At 36.1% G+C, this 18,569-nt stretch overlaps 1 protein-coding gene across 1 annotated transcript; it reads right to left on the reverse strand.

The window, feature by feature from the left end:
• Positions 1 to 942: 942 nt before the first annotated feature.
• On the reverse strand, positions 943 to 14,904 carry LOC104108558 (phosphatidylserine decarboxylase proenzyme 1, mitochondrial). Its single transcript, XM_009617624.4, has 12 exons — positions 14,645 to 14,904; positions 11,551 to 11,639; positions 11,355 to 11,405; positions 11,179 to 11,244; positions 11,038 to 11,098; positions 10,771 to 10,880; positions 10,410 to 10,663; positions 9,843 to 9,949; positions 8,611 to 8,678; positions 7,547 to 7,624; positions 5,195 to 5,317; positions 943 to 1,576 (listed from the first exon to the last, which is right to left on the reverse strand). The coding sequence occupies exons 1-12, from the start codon at positions 14,814 to 14,816 to the stop codon at positions 1,436 to 1,438; spliced, it is 1,320 nt and encodes a 439-aa protein (XP_009615919.1). The 5' UTR covers positions 14,817 to 14,904; the 3' UTR covers positions 943 to 1,435.
• Between the last annotated feature and the right edge of the window lie 3,665 nt (positions 14,905 to 18,569).

Genomic DNA, 18,569 nt, shown 5'->3' on the forward strand with positions numbered 1-18,569 from the left:
TTTGAAAGTGTACATCAACGAAAAATTAGTCAAACGACTAAAATAAATAAATATCATGTGTTATTAAGAAAATTCTCCTATAAGAATATTTTAATAGATCATATGTTTGTAAAAAAAATTAATTTTTACTAACACATATATTTACTTATCAAAAATTTGACAAAGTAAGATTAAAATAATATTCATCTAACAAAAAAAAAATCAGAAAATGCTGAAAACCCGGCAAAACCGAACCAATCCAAACCGATATAGTTGGTTTGGTTTGGTTTTGATATAAACCGAACCAACTCAGTCCATTTGCACCCCTAATCATAATAGCTTTAATATTTCAAGATATTATTAAGTTAACGTTGTCAATATCCTGGAAATTTTGCAAAATGAATCAAGCCTATATGGCTGTAATATGAATTTAAAAGCAGCTCGATGTGGTGGTAATATGTAATTTACTTGATTCTAAAAAAATATCCCAAGTATTAATAATTTCTGCTAGGAAGAAGGTTAGCTACGATTTACAGCAAAGCCAGAATACAAAGAACCATAAAGTGATTGAAGCTCGAAATATACGAAGGAACAAATATTTTTAAAAAAATACGCAATGACTTAGAACAAAAGAAAGTGATATATTTTTTGTTCTTAAACAAGCATCCCCTCTAAAGAATGGCAGTTTTCCTTTGCATGTAACTATTATGCTCCCTTCGTTACAAAAATTTTGGACTACTATTGGGAACTTCTTCTGAAAATAGTACTCTGAAAAGACTTGGTACAAAAAAGATTTCAATGCTAGTAAAGAGTGGTATGGAGGAAAATGTTTTCCTTGAAAATATTTTTTTGGAAATTAAATAATTTTATCACTTATTTTTTCCAATTGGAGGAAAATAAGTTTACGAGGAAAATATTCTCTAGAATATTTAAGCAAACAAAACAAGGAAAAAATAAAAAACATTTTCCGAAAGATATTTTTCTTCATACCAAACAAGCAAAAACACCCGTAGTCTTTTGAAGATTTACGAGTATTTTGTGAGAATAATTCTCTTCCGGAAAAGAAACCGCTTCTCCAGAAAACATGTCTTTTAAGGAAACATTTTTCCACACTTCATGAAAAACATTAAACTTCACTCCCCCCCCCCCCAAAAGATGGGGGGGAACTGTGTTTCCGCAAGCGTATCTCAGTGTCATCATCCCAAAAGACATTAAATTTACAAATAGTTTCTGACCAAAATATAACCTGAGCTCCCACTGATACGACCCTTAAAATGGAGTTACCTCGTAATATTGTAACGAAGACCTTCTCAGCAAAATTTTGTAATATGATTTTCTTAGGACTTAGGGAGGGGAAAGGGACAGGGGCGTGCGAAAGCATTTCCCTTTTAGGCTTTTCTATAATACAAATTGACCACCCCTTATAATTCTATAATTGAGATTTGAGACATTGTAACTAGGGATCATGCCACCTGCCCAGGGCCTCTCCCATGCGAACCCGGTCTCCCTTTTTAATACAAAACCTGAATTCTGCTGACATGCTTATCGGAGCTTGGAAGACCAGAACCACTGTTGAACCCATATTGAAGGCTGCTAGCTGTAGAATTCAACGGAATCAAATAGAGAATTACTCAATTGATCTATATATTGTTTCGAATCAAAAATGGGAGAAAGTAATTGTACAACATTTACATACTATTATTTTGTCCATAAGATGTTGACATATTATTATACAAAGCTATTCTGGTATTCCCGAATATCCATGAACATATTTGCAACCTATGATGAGCGCTTCAAAATCAATTTCTTGGCTAGAGCCATAATAGCACTACCTAGCAAGAACTGTTTCTTCTAGTCTGTATGTGTATATATATTACGGATTGTAATGCAGGGATTAGTTATGTAGGGATTAGGAATACACGGATCGCTTCTTGTTGGTTGTTGGATTTATTGCACTAAAATTGGATATACAAGCTATCATTTGAAATATTTGTTTATTTTTTAAACTAAAAAGCAATGAGTTTACAATTATACCCTTGGATGCTTGACCTTCATTGGCTTCTAGGAAAAAGACAAGGGTAATTTCGTCCTTTTGGTGCTTTATCCATATATAAGTTATACATGGATAAGTTATTCCATTTTGTTGGTGGTATATGGTGTATTAAGTTATACATGATTCAAATTACAAACCAAACATTGGATAAACTTATACCAAATTATATATCACGGAAGATATCCGGGTGAAGGTGGGCGTGGCTTCCATGGAAGACAAGATGCGGGAAGCTAGGCTTAGATGGTTCGGGCACGTGCGGAGGAGAAGCATGGATTCCCCGGTAAGGAGGTGTGAACGGCTAGCCTTGACGGGTACGAGTAGAGGTAGAGGGCGGCTTAAGAAGTATTGGGCAGAGGTATGGGTGGCATGTGGGCCGGTTAGGACCGGGACCGGCCCAGGACCGCAAGCCCACATGGGCGGTGGGCCTAAACGGTCCTAACCGGATAGGACCGGGACCGTGGAGTGGTGGGCCGGGTAGTGGGCCGGTCTCATAGGGGAGGCCCGCGAGACCGGGACCGGCTGAGAAGTGGGCCGGTTCAAGCGGTCCTAAACGGTCCTCTCAACGGATAATTTTAAAATAAAATAAAAAAATTAACCGTTTGGCCATTTAAAAACTAGCGGTTTGGTCTGCCAAAATAGCCGTTGGCTATTTGCAAAATAGCTATTTAACCCCCCAAATTTTGTTTTAACCCCAAACTTTTTATAATTACACTTTTTCCCTATTTTCAACTATAAATACCCCCTCATTTTTTCATTTTTCTCACAAAATCATCAATCTCTCTCAATCTCTCTCTAATATTCTTCTATAATTGCTTACTTAATTGTTACAATTTATGCAAAATTGTGAAGTTGGTGAATTGAAGTCTTAAGTCTTCAACGATAATTATTTTTCAACAAGTTGTTCGTCAATTCGGTAAACTCGTTCCAACTCTTAAGTTTTAATATTATAGTTTTGTTTGTTTTATTTACTTTGCTTGATTAATTAAGATGGCTTATTCCCTAAAAAAATGTTTAGTAAAAATAAGGGAAAATCCAAGAGTGGTGAATCTAGTGGCCAATCTGTTCCTCCTCCACTTCCCCCGGCTCCCCGGCCGAAACCCGTTACCCGTCCTACACCTGCTATTCTTGATAGCGATAATAGTTTATTACAATTTACCGAGAGTCAATTTTGCCATAATATTGCACCCGGTGAACAATTAAACCATGAATATATGAATGCTCATTATGGTAATCCAACTATAAGATGTATATATAGTATAGTATAGTATATATATAGTATAGTATAGTGTGTGTGTATATATATACAGTAAGATATATATATATATATATATCTTAAGATGTATATATAGTATATAAATCGAATATTAATGTATAAATCTTAAGATGTATATATAGTAAATCGAATATAGCTTATATATCTTAAGATGTATATATAGTATAGTATAGTATATATATTATAACGCATTGCTTTGAATATCTCTTTACAATATTTTTGTCTTTAAATTTGAATTAAAAAATTTTAGTGGCCAATCTGTTCCTCCTCCACTTCCCCCGGCTCCCCGGCCGAAACCTGTTACCCGTCCTACACCTGCTATTCTTGATAGCGATAATAGTTTATTACAATTTACCGAGAGTCAATTTTGCCATAATATTGCACCCGGTGAACAATTAAACCATGAATATATGAATGCTCTTTATGGTAATCCAACTATAAGATGTATATATAGTATAGTATAGTATATATATATATATATATATATATATATATATATATATTAAGATGTATATATAGTATATAAATCGAATATTAATGTATAAATCTTAAGATATATATATATAGTAAATCGAATATAGCTTATATATCTTAGATGTATATATAGTATAGTATATATATTATAACGCATTGCTTTGAATATCTCTTTACAATATTTTTGTCTTTAAATTTGAATTAAAAAATTTAGGTGACAATTCTATAATATAATTTACTAGGAATTGCCTTAGATATTTTTATTACCATTTTTTTTTCTCTAACTTGTATAAAAATAATTTAAAAAATAGAAAGTTTCCGTTGGGCCCGCTTAGGCCCAGGACCGGCCCACTTAACACGGGACCGCTAGTTCGTAATCCCGGTCCCGGACCGGTTCCAACGAGAAGCCCGCGAAGCCCGGGACCGCTTAGGACCGGCCCACTTAGGACCGGACCACTTAGGACCGGGCCCGGCCCACATGCCACCTTTAGGCAGAGGTGATCAGGCAGGACATGGTGCGGCTTCAGATTTTCGAGGACATGGCCCTTGATAGGAAGTTGTGGAGGTCGAGCATTAAGGTCGTACGTTAGGAGATAGGAGGCTAGTCCGATAGTGTTGTGTCTTAGGCTGCTAGTAGCTCTTGTTGTGTCCATACTACTTCATTAGGGTTGCAGCCTTGCAGCTTAGGCTGTAGGAGGCTGATTTGATAATGTTGTCTTAGGATGCTAGTGGCTCTTGTTGTGTCCTTATTACTTCCATTGTGTCTGTAGCATTGTGCCATTGTTACTACTTATTGTTATTGCTTTTCTTTCTGCTTTCTGGTTATTACGTTATTGGTGTTATCTTTCTGATTTCCTTTGATGTTACTGCTCCACTGTCCTTTACAATCGTCGTGAGTTGAGGGTCTATCGGAAACAATCTCTTTACTCCTCCGGAGTAGGGGTAAGATCTGCATACACACTACCCTCCCCAGACCCCACTTGTGGGATTACACTGGGTCATTGTTGTATATATATTACGGAACTTTATTAAAAAGGGGGAAAGAAAAGGAGAGGAGATCATTAGTCTAGTTTGGTAATATCTGCATTACAAGCCTAAAAGCCAAACTGCAAATCCATGCAATAAAAGTACAAACCATAGGTATAAAAAGAACGAATAGATCTTGCAGTTCATTGCAAAATGGGATTTATTTCTCGTACACACACATCAACTGGACAAGTAATATAATTTATCATGATATTTTGCATGCTCAAAAGATGCAACTGCAAGATGGGATTTATTTCTCGTACACACACATCAACTGGCCAAGTAATATAATTTATCATGATATTTTGCATGCTCAAAAGACGCCACAAAAACTGAAGTTTAGCATGCATATTTCTCTTCCAAACTAACATCAAATTTCAGGATGGTACCTCATCTCCTTTCTTCAGGAAAACACCAGTGCCTTTGGGTTCATATACCTGTTCTTCAGGAGGTTCTGGATGTAGCATCTTCTTCCATGGCCTATTTGTTCGCAGAGTTGGTTCAATGAAAAGCTGAAACATCAGAAAAAAGTTGAGTCAAACAGAACCAGGTGAAGGCCACGGTGGGATCTGCAAATGGGTATCACCGCGTACTTCATCCACACTATTAGTGGGTCTGTCTTCAATGAGCTAGTAATTGAGATTTCTTATATGAGTTGTCCACACTCATTATCTCTTGGTTGATTAATTATAGAGCGGTCAATATTGGTTTGGCCCGCTGGGCCGGCCCAACCCAGTCCGTAATTTAATGGTTTTGGGCTAAGATTTTTGGAGCCCATTCAAAAACGAGGCTTTTAAGCCAAGACCAAGTATGCATGTGGCCCATGAGGCTTGATCAAGGTTGGGTTGGGCCGGCCCGTGGGCTTAATAAACTTATTTAATTAAAAATATAAAATAATATAGAAAACTAAAAATAACAAGAGAAGTCCAATCTCAAACTGGTATTTAAATACTTTTTTCCTTAAAATTTTAGTTATTTCTTAATGTTTAACTAATTAACATTGCATATAATTATAGTGGGCCGGCCCATCCCAGTCCGTAAAATGCCAAAGCCCATGTGGGCTGGGCTAGGCCATCCCGTATTGACATCTCCAGTTAATTATATGCAAGAGTGTCAGTTATGCTTCACTAGCCTGGTTACTACCGGGGTTTCTAATGGCAAAGTCGATGACACTGTATGACAATCAAAAGCTGATGCCTCTCAATTGTCTTAGTCATCCAACTCCAGTTTCTCTTTCTATTTATATATTATATTAAGCTCAGAAAATTTTTGTCCTTGCTAGTTTATATTGTAGAATTTCATAGCCATGATCCTTGTTGAAAAAATCATAGCCATGACAATGCACTCGAATGTCACGGCTTGCTTATAGAAATTCTTCAGGTCATTATTAGTGGGGGAAAGGGCCAAATATACCCCTCTACTTTCATATATTGTCTATATTTAACCTCTGTTATACTATCGGGCCAAATTTACCCCTTCCGTTATACTATCGGGCCAAATTTACCCCAACAATCAGCAAACTTTTAAAAATACCCCTTGATCTGTTAAGTAATCCAAAATCTCCCAAATTCATTTTATTTAAATCACTTGTTGTTCTTTTTGGTCCACTATTTTTGAAATAATTGGCATTTACCTGCTTTCTGAATTAAAGAAAAAAAATAAGAGAAAAAAATATTAAATGATACAACCGAATAAACAAAGTATAGTAAATTAAAAAATCTAAATTAGGTAGCTTTTCTAAATTCTAAAAGTATTTACAACATCCCAATTTTAATGAATTCATTGCACCAAATGTATGGAGACTTTGCAAGTATTAGTGATTGAAGTTGAAGTTTCTCGGAGACTTTACATTGTCTAATTCAATTTTGCTTTAATTAAATGCCTACATATTTTGCACTCTTAAGTTAGTCGATCGAACTCTATACTAACCAGGTAACGATAAAATATATTTGAATATACATGTATATACATGATGATCAGCTGCATATAATACACAATAAATAGACCCACTAAATTCTACGGTGTGTATATGATTGAAAAATAAATAAAATTTTAAACCAATTTTATTTATAACAAAAGAGAAATGGGTGCATTGGTAATAAAAAAAATTATAAATAATTTGTATAATCTAGTAACTTTAGCATTCACATCAATAGTAAATTTTGAAATTAAAATAGTGGACCAAGAAGAACAACAAGTGATTTAAATAAAAGGAATTTGGAAGATTTTGAATTACTTAACATATCAAGGGGTATTTTTAAAAGTTTGCTGATTGTAGGGGTAAATTTGGCCCGATAGTATAACGGTAGGGGTAAATTTGGTCCAACAGTATAACGGAGGTTAAATACAGACAATATATGAAAGTAGAAGGGTATATTTGGCCCTTTGTGGAGGAATAAATCTCATCTCGTGATTCATAATGCAATATTATCACTAAGGCACCTATCCAGATGTACCTACAGTGCAAAAGCCTAGAAGACTGATGATAAGTTTCTGCACAAGTAATAAATGAACACACCCCCCCCCCCCCCAAAAAAAAAATAGTTTTGGATTAAAACCCCCCTTGCTCAGTTTAACTTAACAAAATTGAGTAGCTTGATAATGAAAAAGCTCCAGTGGGCAGTCCTCCTAAAAATATATTTACAGAGAAAAAAATGAATACTTGTATACAAACAGATAGCTGACACACTTTAAACATACAAAATTAAGTGTTCCGCCAAGGGACAAGCATCATATCTAACCTCAATGGAGCCAATATTTGTTGCACCTATGGCTGCCATTGCCATAAAACCTTCTTGCCATTTACCTTCAAGCACAATCTGATAATAGGCAGAAATCACAAAAGAGAAAACACACATCATTTTGTTAGACATTGATAGTCACAGAGAGAATGAGCAAGCATAATCAGAAGAAAAAAAAATCAGAGGATATGGGAGGGACTAGGAATATGCAACTGAAAACAAGAACATTTTAACATTTGAAAGGAACAAACAAGTAAAAACATTCTATTAGGAGGACTTCTCTACAGGATTTGAACCCTGAATTCCAAGGTTTGCACCTACTTCATTGACCACTAGATCACACGTGGGACTACTATCGTCCTTATTGTGATACCTTGAGCACATATATTCCTTTAATTCAAAAAAAGTAGCAGGCCAATCAATCTCTGTACTCTTGATGCAATGGACTCCTTTGGTCCAACTGTCGGAAATTCCCAAATGAATTATTTAAAAGTAATGGAAAATGTCATTTGTTTTGCAAACAAAACGCAATTGGGTTTTCTTGCCCAATTTCATTCTATCCCAACCACGGTTAATTTCGTTGCTGGCAGACTTTTTCCTTCGATTTTGTGGTGATTCTCTTGTCTGGGATTTTTTTTTTGGGTGACTCGGAGGAAAATATATGGGAATTGCTTTTTACTCTAGTCACATGAAAAACACGTGATTTCTGTTAGTTTTAGTGGCCCCATTTGGATGTTCAGCCCATTGAACCAAAAGTGCTTAGTTTTAGCAAACTTAAAGGACCCTATATGCTCAAGATAATACAATAGGGACAAAACCAACCTTCAAACTTAACAGATGTTAATTTCAACTGGCTCACCAAGTTCTCCACAAAGAGGGACATACATGGCAGGTTCAATCATAACATTCCATGAGATTAAAAATTTATGCATAACTTGCTTCTGGTGCAAATAACAACAGCAATAACTACTTTATAACCTCTTTCGGAGAAGTCACCATCTCAAAAAGATCAAGAAAAAAATAGGGAATTGAACGCAACTACAGCATAGTTAATCAGAATTTACCCTTTCATTCTCCACGTAAAGATTTCTTATTGTCCTGGTAGCTCGTTCATTCATGGGAAAGAGACGACCTATCAAACAAATGAACGGAATAAATAAACCACCGGTAGGAAATTGAATAGGAAGACTTTACATGCATCAAATTTTCTTTTTCAATTGGAGGAGATGGTGACACTCGAAGCGGACTGTTGCTTTGATATCAAGTTAAATTGATCCCAAAGAGGTTGAATAAATATTTTTTTTTAAAAAAAAAAAAGGTCAGCCCGGTGCACAAGGCATTCCGCGTTCACGCAGGGTTCGGGGAAGGGCCGCACCCCAAGAGGTGTGATGTAAAGAGCCTACCCTAATGCAAGCATTAGTGGTTGCTTCCACGGCTCGAATCCGTGACCTATAGGTCAGAAGGAGACAACTTTACTGTTGCTCCAAGGCTCCCCTTCCTTAAGAGGTCTCTTGAATGAATCTAAAAAAAAATATTTAGCCAATTGGACACTCTCACTACCAAGTCACATAATTCCTTTACAGGTGACTCAACCACACTGAGTGGCCTTAAGTTTGGCAAATTGATGTGTTAATACATTTTCCTATCGGGTACAAGTATCTGATTGTGTACAAACACGATGGTCATTATAGTAAAGTCCTCTACGTTAGTTTCAGTCACATAATATCTTTTCATTATCATATGAAATACGGTTAGAATATGCATGAAAACAGAGAATAACAGTAACCAACCCTCATGTGTTGAAGACACAAATACAGATATACCGGACTATCAATATCGACTAAATGAGAGTGTGGCTGACAAGGTAAAAGAACAAATCAGCCACAGTTTTCTAGACCCCTTTTGGGGGGGAAAGGATAGTGGGTAGGGCTAATCTTTCCCCCATATTAGTTTACTCACTGGTAATCATTCCATGTACAGGAATTGGGGAAAAAAAGGGCTTGAACTACAGGGATCTGATACCTGGCTTTCTTGGTATAAGTAGTTGTCTATATAGGCTGACAACGTTTCCTAGGTTGTTTCGGTATCAATAAATTATGGTAGCCAAAAGATCCTTTCTGCATGACCGGCGTATCCTTTCTATATCATTGAAACATGACTTTTTTGGGCAGGGTGGGGTAAAGGATGCGAGGTGAAGCGATCAAAAAGATAGGACAAATAGAAAACGTCACAAACAATAAGCCTAATATTGTGGATGAACTCTTTTTAACCAATGGATGCAAATGTGAAGACTTACCAGAGAAATGTCGACGACCAAGAACTTTCCAATCAACTGGTGAGTGTATGCGATGATAATCTCCAGGTCTCAAGTAAATCACACAGTAAAAGAGACCTTTCATTGGACTGCAATAAGTCAACTTTCAGTTTCAAATTAAGTAGCATTCTCTCCTTTATCACCAAGAAATTATTACCAAACGCAAACAAAAAGTAGAAAACATAAGGAAAGAAAAAAGGTTCACCTGATGACCGAGTACTACATGTTAGGCATCTGCTAACTAGATATAATTTGTCTAGTAGTATAGATGATCATTCCCATAAAAAGATGTATGTCGTCCAGAATGGTTTAAGAATCAAAATATACAGTTTTAAAGGAGTACTGGACATAGAGCTTTTTTTTTTTGGTGGAAAATAAGGAGATGGAAGAAGGATCCTAGAGAAGATCAACAAGTGCCTTGGCAGTTTTTTATATTCAAAATGATTAATTAAAGGAAACAGACATTTTCATAATACACTTGAGGTGTTAACATGTTGTGGTATATTATAGATATCCTCACAGCACACAGTTTAACATTCATGTGATTACCAAGCTGGTGCAGGATCTCGGACTTTGGGAGAAGCCAATGAAACTCTCCACCAAGACTTTTGATTTGCATCATCCGTAGAACCTTCTTGCCCACCATCTTCATTTTTATTGTCATCAACCACAGCCATGGGAAGAAGGGAGCTGGCACCAAGAAGTGAAGAAGCAGAATAAGTGAATCCTTTGACTTGCTCAATCATAGCCCCAGCTTTTTTCAACTCGCCAAATTGGAGAACAGTACCATCAACTGGACTAACCTACAACCATATAAACCAACTCAAAAAGGTCAGAATATTTGATAATCTGCAATATTTTGAAACACCAAGAGAACCGAGAGATAACTAGGAAGCTGGTTACCAGTTACCAGACAACAGGGATTGCAATCAATAGGTCTGGTACCCTCTTTCAATCTTCTGACAAAAAACTCCCGTAAAGATGCATATTCTTCCAAAGGCAAAGCTACTTCTTCCAAGTCTGGATTCAAAAATGGAGTTCTCTAAATATTACCATCATCAAAAGCTTATCTTTACATTCGCAATGTGTCATAGAATAAATATGAAAATCTAAAGCATCAAACTTGTAAGAAGAATGTTCAGAGCATCACGAAGTAGAAACTAGAAATACTGCTTACTTGAATGAAATGCCCGAGCCCATCCTTTATATGCATATGGGCGCAGCCACATCGGAAGTTCCTGGTAGAGCATTGCATGGAGTCAAATTGATCCAGAACTTTTGACGAATCTTCTGCTATTTGAAATTGCTAGAGACTTACCACACTGGTCAAGGTACCCCAGAATCTAGAAATGGAGCGTAGTGGAAGCAATCTCATGAAAGTAGCCTACAATTGAGAAGGAAAATTATTTCCAGTAAGTTCAACATGAAAAACTGCATAGAATAATGTGGCAAGCTGAAAGATTAATTGCATAGGAAATAGAAATGCGTTCTTACCTTTGCATCAGGCCGGAATTCTAAAGCTCCCTTTTCTCTTGCCTCTTCAACCTGCGACTCAAAGAGGATTAGGAATGCTCCATGGGAGAAAACATAATATCTTAACTTGATGTCATCTGATTTTGCACAAACCAAAATAGAAACCCAACAGGCAATAGTTTGCTAACGGCATTAGATTTATGAGTTAGAACAATACCTTTTGATCATCATAAAGACGTCGGGCATGGAGAAGACCAAGCATAACTATAGTTGCGACTGTTGCACCAGGCAATAAGAGATTGCTACCTGCATACCAGTAGCCTCAAATCTCAGCTGCTGTGCCGTATGATAATATTGGGATAGGTTAACAAGTAACATGATTAAGCACTATTAAGTTATAATCTGATGGAGCATTATATATAGTTTTAAAGTTAAGGAACTACCAGTCCTTATTAATGGAAGCCCGGTTGGCTTTTTCTCTCCACAGAAAGGGTTAAGACAGGGAGATCCCTTATCCCCCTTCCTCTTCATTCTAGCCATGGAAGGACTTAGTCAGATGCTAGACAAAGCAACGCAGCTACAATGGATAGAAGGGTTCAGTGTTGGAAACTCTTCAATAGATTCCATCTCAGTTTCACACCTATTATATGCAGATGACACAATAATCTTTTGTGGTGCTAAAAGGTCTCAGGTACAATACCTCAATCTCACTCTACTCATATTTGAAGCAAGCCTACATATCAATATGTTAAAGAGTGTAATATACCCCGTCAATGAAGTCCCCGATTTGGAAGCTTTGGCTGCTATCTTATGATGTGATACTGGTACCTTTCCAACTACTTACTTGGGCCTCGCCTTGGGGGCTAAATACAAATCAGCTGATGTGTGGAATGGAGTCATTGAAAAGGTAGAAAAAAGACTGGCAACATGGCAGCTACAATACATTTCAATGGGTGGCAGATTGACCTTGATAAATAGTGTCTTGGACAGCATTCCAACCTATTGCATGTCACTCTTTCCTATGCCTAGTAAGGTCTTAAAACAACTGGACAAAGCCAGAAGAACCTTTCTATGGAAAGGTAACTCTGAAGCTCATAAGTTCCACCTTGTCAAATGGTCCAGAGCAATACAACCTAAATCCCAAGGTGGACTTGGAATCAGAGACCTAGCAAAGCACAACAAGAGCATGCTAATGAAATGGCTAGGGAGATTTGGAGATGAAGGCTCCAACTTATGGAAGGAGGTGGTTGCTGCCAAACATAGACAACAAACCCACTGGTGCACTGAAAACAACAGAGCACCTCATGGAGTAGGCCCTTGGAAGCACATCAGCAGCCTGTGGGAGGAATTCTCACAGAACATATCATTCAAGATTGGAAATGGGTTACATGTCAAGTTCTGGAAGGATAAATGGTTAGACACAAACACACTGAAGGACAACTATCCATCCTTATATCAGATAGCCAATGCTCCAAATTCAACAATAGCTCAAAACAGATCAGAAGGAACTTGGGACATCCTGTTTAGAAGGAACATGCAGGACTGGGAACTAGAAAGTCTACTGGAACTGTATGGAAGACTTGGGAACTTCTCTATGAATGAGCAAGCATCAGACAAACTCAAGTGGGGTAACTCTGAATCAGGCTCTTACAGTGTGAAGGTAGGCTACAAACACTTCTGTGAGCAAAATGAAATCATCGACTCTTGGCCTTGGAAACTGATTTGGAAGACAAAACTGCCCACAAAAGTCATCTGCTACTCATGGACAGCTCTAAGGGGAGCTTGTCTCACACAAGATAATCTCTGTAGAAGGAGTTTCCAACTAGCTAATAGATGCTACATGTGCCAACAAAACTCAGAGTCTATTAACCATCTTCTTCTTCATTGCCCAGTAGCCACTTCCATGTGGTCTATGTTTTTTTTCCATTATGGGAATAAGCTGGACCCTACCTCAGGGCATTAAGGAAGCAGTTGAAGGGTGGAACAGGTGGAATGTTGACAGAGCCATCAGGAAAATCTGGAAGATGATCCCTCCTTGCATCTTTTGGGTTCTTTGGACAGAGAGGAATCGTAGATGTTTTGATGGAGTTTCCACTACTCCTCATTTTTTGAAAGCTAAAGGTCTAGTGTACCTTTTTAGTTAGAGCAACCTCACCCCTGTAAATAGCGTTGCCTCCTATCTAGATTTTATCAGTTCCCTTACTTTGACTTAGGCCATACTTTCGTTCTTGTGTTTTTTTGTTGTTAGCTCTCCGACTGGAATTGAATCACATTGTAATGGAGCTAACACTTTCCTATTTTGTATTTCTGCATCCTCTAGATGCCATCAATGAATCATCTTACTTCATCAAAAAAAAAAAAACAAGGAACCATGAATCAGATTGAATTTTCAGCAGTTCACAATAGCTATTCTGGGCAGGTAAAATATTACCATGAAAAACCCCATCAGACACGAGCCTTACATACGACCATAGTCAAATCAAAATCTCTAAAAAATAAAAAATAAAAATAAAAAACAGGAGGAGACCTCCAGTAGGCACAGCTCACTCCAGCTATCAACTCCACTTTCACTAGATTTAGTTTGGAATTTGCCACATAAGTCGTTGTGCTCTATTTTGTTAATGTGTTAATTTGTGTGCCTATATGAATAAGGCACACGATAATATTGTATACTAAATTTATTCCAATCCACTGAGTTTCTTTAACCCAACACTTCATATTGGTAATAATTTTCCTGCATCAAATAGAATATTCACTTGACTATTTTAGGATTCTTTACCTTCCAACAGAATCTGATTTGCAGCCTCTGAATGTTTACTTTGACCAAGAAGAGTACTCAAATGATAAATCATCACTTACGAGTTGACAAACAACATTTTAAAGTAACATAAGCTCCATTACCTGACAACATCTTACCTTTCACTCTGGGTGGGTACCCTGTTAGACTCTCATAGTACTCCTCCATTTTAACCATCTCATTTTAATTCTATGTCTTACCTATTTATCTAGCACGCCATTGTCCAGAACAATAAACCTAGAATCTGAATTGTCTAAATCATTTTATTTAAGTTCCTTTGCTGTTGACGGTGGTGTCTAAGAAAACATGTGTGCATCTCGACTATTCCATTGATACAACTTTACCAACTTTCGGAGATAAATCAGAAAGTTCATCAATAGAATTAGAATTACAAAAATAATTTGAACTTTCACAATACATTAAAGTTCTCATCGCTCGTGACGGCCTCATTTCATATAAAATGCAACTCATTCACAAATTGTGTTTCAAACAGAGAAGTAAAATAGAGTTGTACCCTGAGAGCTGCTGTTACTACTACTACTGCCGCCACTATTGAGCGATGCTCGAGCTTCGGTGGCTTGTACCTTACGAAGAAAGGTAGTAAAATGGAAACGCTGTGCATTTAGATGATTGAGACGTCCATTGTAAGTGAAGCACGGAATTCTCTGGCAACCCCTGAATTTCATCTTCTTGTTAAATCTTCGAAGTGGGTTTTGTGGACTGCGTCTTGAATTGGTACACGAATTTCTTGTTAGGGTTGGGGTAAAATTTGATTAATTTTAAGAGATTCAATCATTAGGCTAAATAAATATAAAAGTTGTTATAAAATAAAGACGGTAAAGTAAAGAAATCGAATAGACAGATTGATATATTATTTAATTTCAAACTAATGTATACAATGAACTGAATTGTCCTTTATTTACAGAAGAAATAAAGTTGTTGTAAGCTGATACTACAAGCTCGTTGTAAGCTAGTACTGCAAGTTGTTGTGTAAGCTGCTGTGTAAGCTGTTTGTAAGCTGTTGTGTCAGTTGCTACTGCACCATATATAGATAATCTTCTACCATGGGTAATATTTATCCATAATTGAGTACCAATAGGATAAATTTCTTCAAGATGCTTATTTTCAATAGAATACTAAATAGATAAACATATTTACGGCGGAGTCCCATATGTATAAGCTTCTTCAGGAAGCTTATTTACAATAGAGTATTAAACGAACATCCACAATATAATATATTTATAACACTTCTCCTTGGATGTTCATTAAAAGATATTGTGCCTCGTTAAAACCTTACTAGAAAAAATCCTAATAACGAAAAAAGAGTACACATATTTAGTAATACGCAATTCTAGCTACCTCGTTAAAAACCTTACAAGAAAAATCCCATGGAAAAAACCTTAGTAAGGAAAAAAGAGTACAACGCATATTTCACTCCCCCTGATAAAAACCTTGTTCCAAATATTTGAGTGTCTGCATTCCAATCTTGTATATCATCTTCTCAGAAGTTGAAGTTGGCAAAGTGAACAAATCTACTAGATTGTCACTTGAACGGATTTGTTTCACATCGATGTCACCATTTTTCTAAAAATTATGTGTGTAGAATAATTTTGGTGAAATGTGCTTCGTTCTATCTCCTTTTATAAATCACCCATTTAATTGGGCTATGCGTGTAGCATTATTTTCGTATAATATTGTGGATTTTTTATCACATTCCAACTCATATTTTTCTCGAATAAAATGAACCATTGATCTCAACCATATGCATTCCCTACTTATTTCATGAATAACTATTATCTCGATATGATTTGAAAAAGTAGCATCAGTATATTGCTTTGTGAAGCGCCATAATATGACAGTACCTCTACACGTAAACACATACCCGATTTGAGATCGAACTTTATGGGGATCAGATAAATAACCTGCATCTGCACAACCAATATGATCTGCACCACCTTTGTTAGCATTAGCAAGATATATAAGTGCACCAATTGCACTCAAATAGAGTATTTCAGGACCAAGGAGTTCCTCATCCTCTTCTAGAGGTCGGAACGGATCCTTATTCACTTCATGTGATCAAACACCTATTTGGTGTACTTAATGGGTGTGCTTTGTCCATGTAAAAGCATTTTAAGACATTTTCTGTATAGGCAAATTGATGGATAAAGATCTCGTCTGCTAAATATTCAATTTGCAGACCAAGACAAAATTTTATTTTTCCAAGATCTTTCATCTCAAATTCTTTCTTAAGATATTTAATTGCCTTTTGGAGCTCTGCTGGAGTTCCAACAAGATTTACGTCATCAATATAAACAGCAAGTATAAAAAAATTCGGTGATGACATTTTCTTTATAAAAATACATTGACAAATAACATCATTTATGTAACCTTCTTTCAGCAAATATTCACTGCGGCGATTATATCACATGCGTTCATATTGATTTAAACCGTAAAAAGATCTTTGTAATTTGATCTAGTACATTTCTCGAGACTTTGAATTATATGCTTCAAGCATTTTAAATCCTTCACGAATCTTCATATTGATTTAATCAAATGAGTCATATAGGTTATAACTTGCATTTAAATAGCGTGACATCTTCAGGTGTCTGGACTATATACCTGATCCTCACAATCTTTTATAATATCATGCACTATATTGGATTAAATATATCGTTGACGATCATTTTGTATCGGTTCCTAAGAGACATAACTTGTTGAGATCTCATCACTTTCTTTATTTTCAGGTACCTGAATTTCTTCTAGAGTTTCATGAAATGTTATGTCGTGGGCTCTTCTAGAGCTCATTTCCTCCTTATTATGATCATTTTGATCATTTGCTCCTATCATTTTTCAAGGATTGTTACCTTTGAAACTGATCGGTTTACTATGCTTCATGCGTGCAGTAAACTTTATCCTTTGGGGACTTTAATTTTAATAGGAGCATTTGCAACTGAAATATGATATTTAGTTTTGGATCAACAAATGCTTCTGGCATTTGACTTGAATTATCTTTTAAGTGAGGATTATATTAATGATAATTTAATTCATATAGTTGTTGTGTAAGCTGCTTGTAAGCTGCTAATCTAAGCTATTGTGTAAGTTGCTACTGCACCAGATATAGATAATCTTCTACCATAGGTAATATTTATTCATAACGGAGTACCAAAAGGATAAGCTTCTTCAGGAGGCTTATTTCCAATAGAGTACTAAATAGATAAATATATTTATGGCGGAGTCCCATATGGATAAACTTCTTCAGGAAGCTTATTTACAACGGAGTACTAGATGAACATCCATAATATAATATATTTATAACAAAAGTGAAATTTTGTGTTCTTTTCTATACGTAGTTCATACTTTAATTATGTTCTACTCCTATTATTTAAAAGAGAAAGAATTGAAATATCTCTCTATAATACGAGATTGTTATGGAATAATATGAAATAAAGTAACACAAGAGAAATTTAGAGAGATAATACTAGATCTTTTCTTGATGATATATTCTCCCAATGAGTAGAGAAATCTTCTATTTATAAGAGAGTTGCTTGGTGACCAAGTAACTAGTCTTGGTGGCCAAGTAACAAATCTTGGTGAGCAAATAATTAATCTTAGTGACCAAGTAACTAGACTAGTTTATGACTAAGTTACTCCGAAGTAATTTCATAATACATGGATATCCACTCTTAATATTATTTATAACACTCCCCCTTGAATGTCCATTAGTAGATAATGTAACTCGTTAAAACCTTACTAGGAAAAAACTCAGTGGAAAAAATTATAGTGAACGAAAAAGAGTACACATGTTTAATAATACACTTTTTGATTGTCTCGTTAAAAACCTTGCAAGAAAAATTTAATGGGACAAAATCTTGTAAGAAAAAAAGAGTACAACGTGTATTAACTCCCCCTGATGAGAGTATCAATTCACATCTTTGAGCCTTTGCATCCCAATCTTGTACGCTAGCTTCTTGAAGGTTGACGTCGGTAGAGATTTGGTGAACAAATCAACCATATTATCACTTGAATGGATCGGTTGCACATTGATATCACCATTCTTTTGAAGATCATGTGTGAAAAATAAGTTTGGTGAAATGTGCTTTGTTCTGTCTCATTTTATGAATCCTCCCTTCAATTGAGTCATGCATGTTGCATTATCTTCGTACAAAATCGTGAGTATTTTATCACACTTCAAACCACATTTTCACGAATAAGATATACCCCAACCACACACATTCTAGACTTGCTTCATGAATAGCAATTATCTCTACATGATTAAATGAAGTAGCCACAATTGATTGCTTAGTCGATCGTCAAGACATGGCAGTGCCTCCACATATAAACATATAGCTTGTTTGAGATCAAGCCTTGTGTGGGACAGATAAATAACCAGTATCGGCATAACCAACTAGATCAGGACTGCAATCGTTGCCATAAAATAA

The sequence above is a fragment of the Nicotiana tomentosiformis genome, chromosome 6, assembly GCF_000390325.3.
Source record: "Nicotiana tomentosiformis chromosome 6, ASM39032v3, whole genome shotgun sequence".
NCBI classification, from domain to species: domain Eukaryota; kingdom Viridiplantae; phylum Streptophyta; class Magnoliopsida; order Solanales; family Solanaceae; genus Nicotiana; species Nicotiana tomentosiformis.

Bases quoted from the DNA above. Each gene is read 5' to 3' on its own strand.
- LOC104108558 (XM_009617624.4), bottom strand. From the start codon at position 14,816: ATGAAATTCAGGGGTTGCCAGAGAATTCCGTGCTTCACTTACAATGGA. The intron at 10,881-11,037 runs GTAAGCAGTATT...TTTTGAATCCAG, and splicing joins GGCTCGGGCATTTCATTCAA to ACTTGGAAGAAGTAGCTTTG. The intron at 10,664-10,770 runs GTAACTGGTAAC...ATATGGTTGTAG, and splicing joins ATTGCAATCCCTGTTGTCTG to GTTAGTCCAGTTGATGGTAC.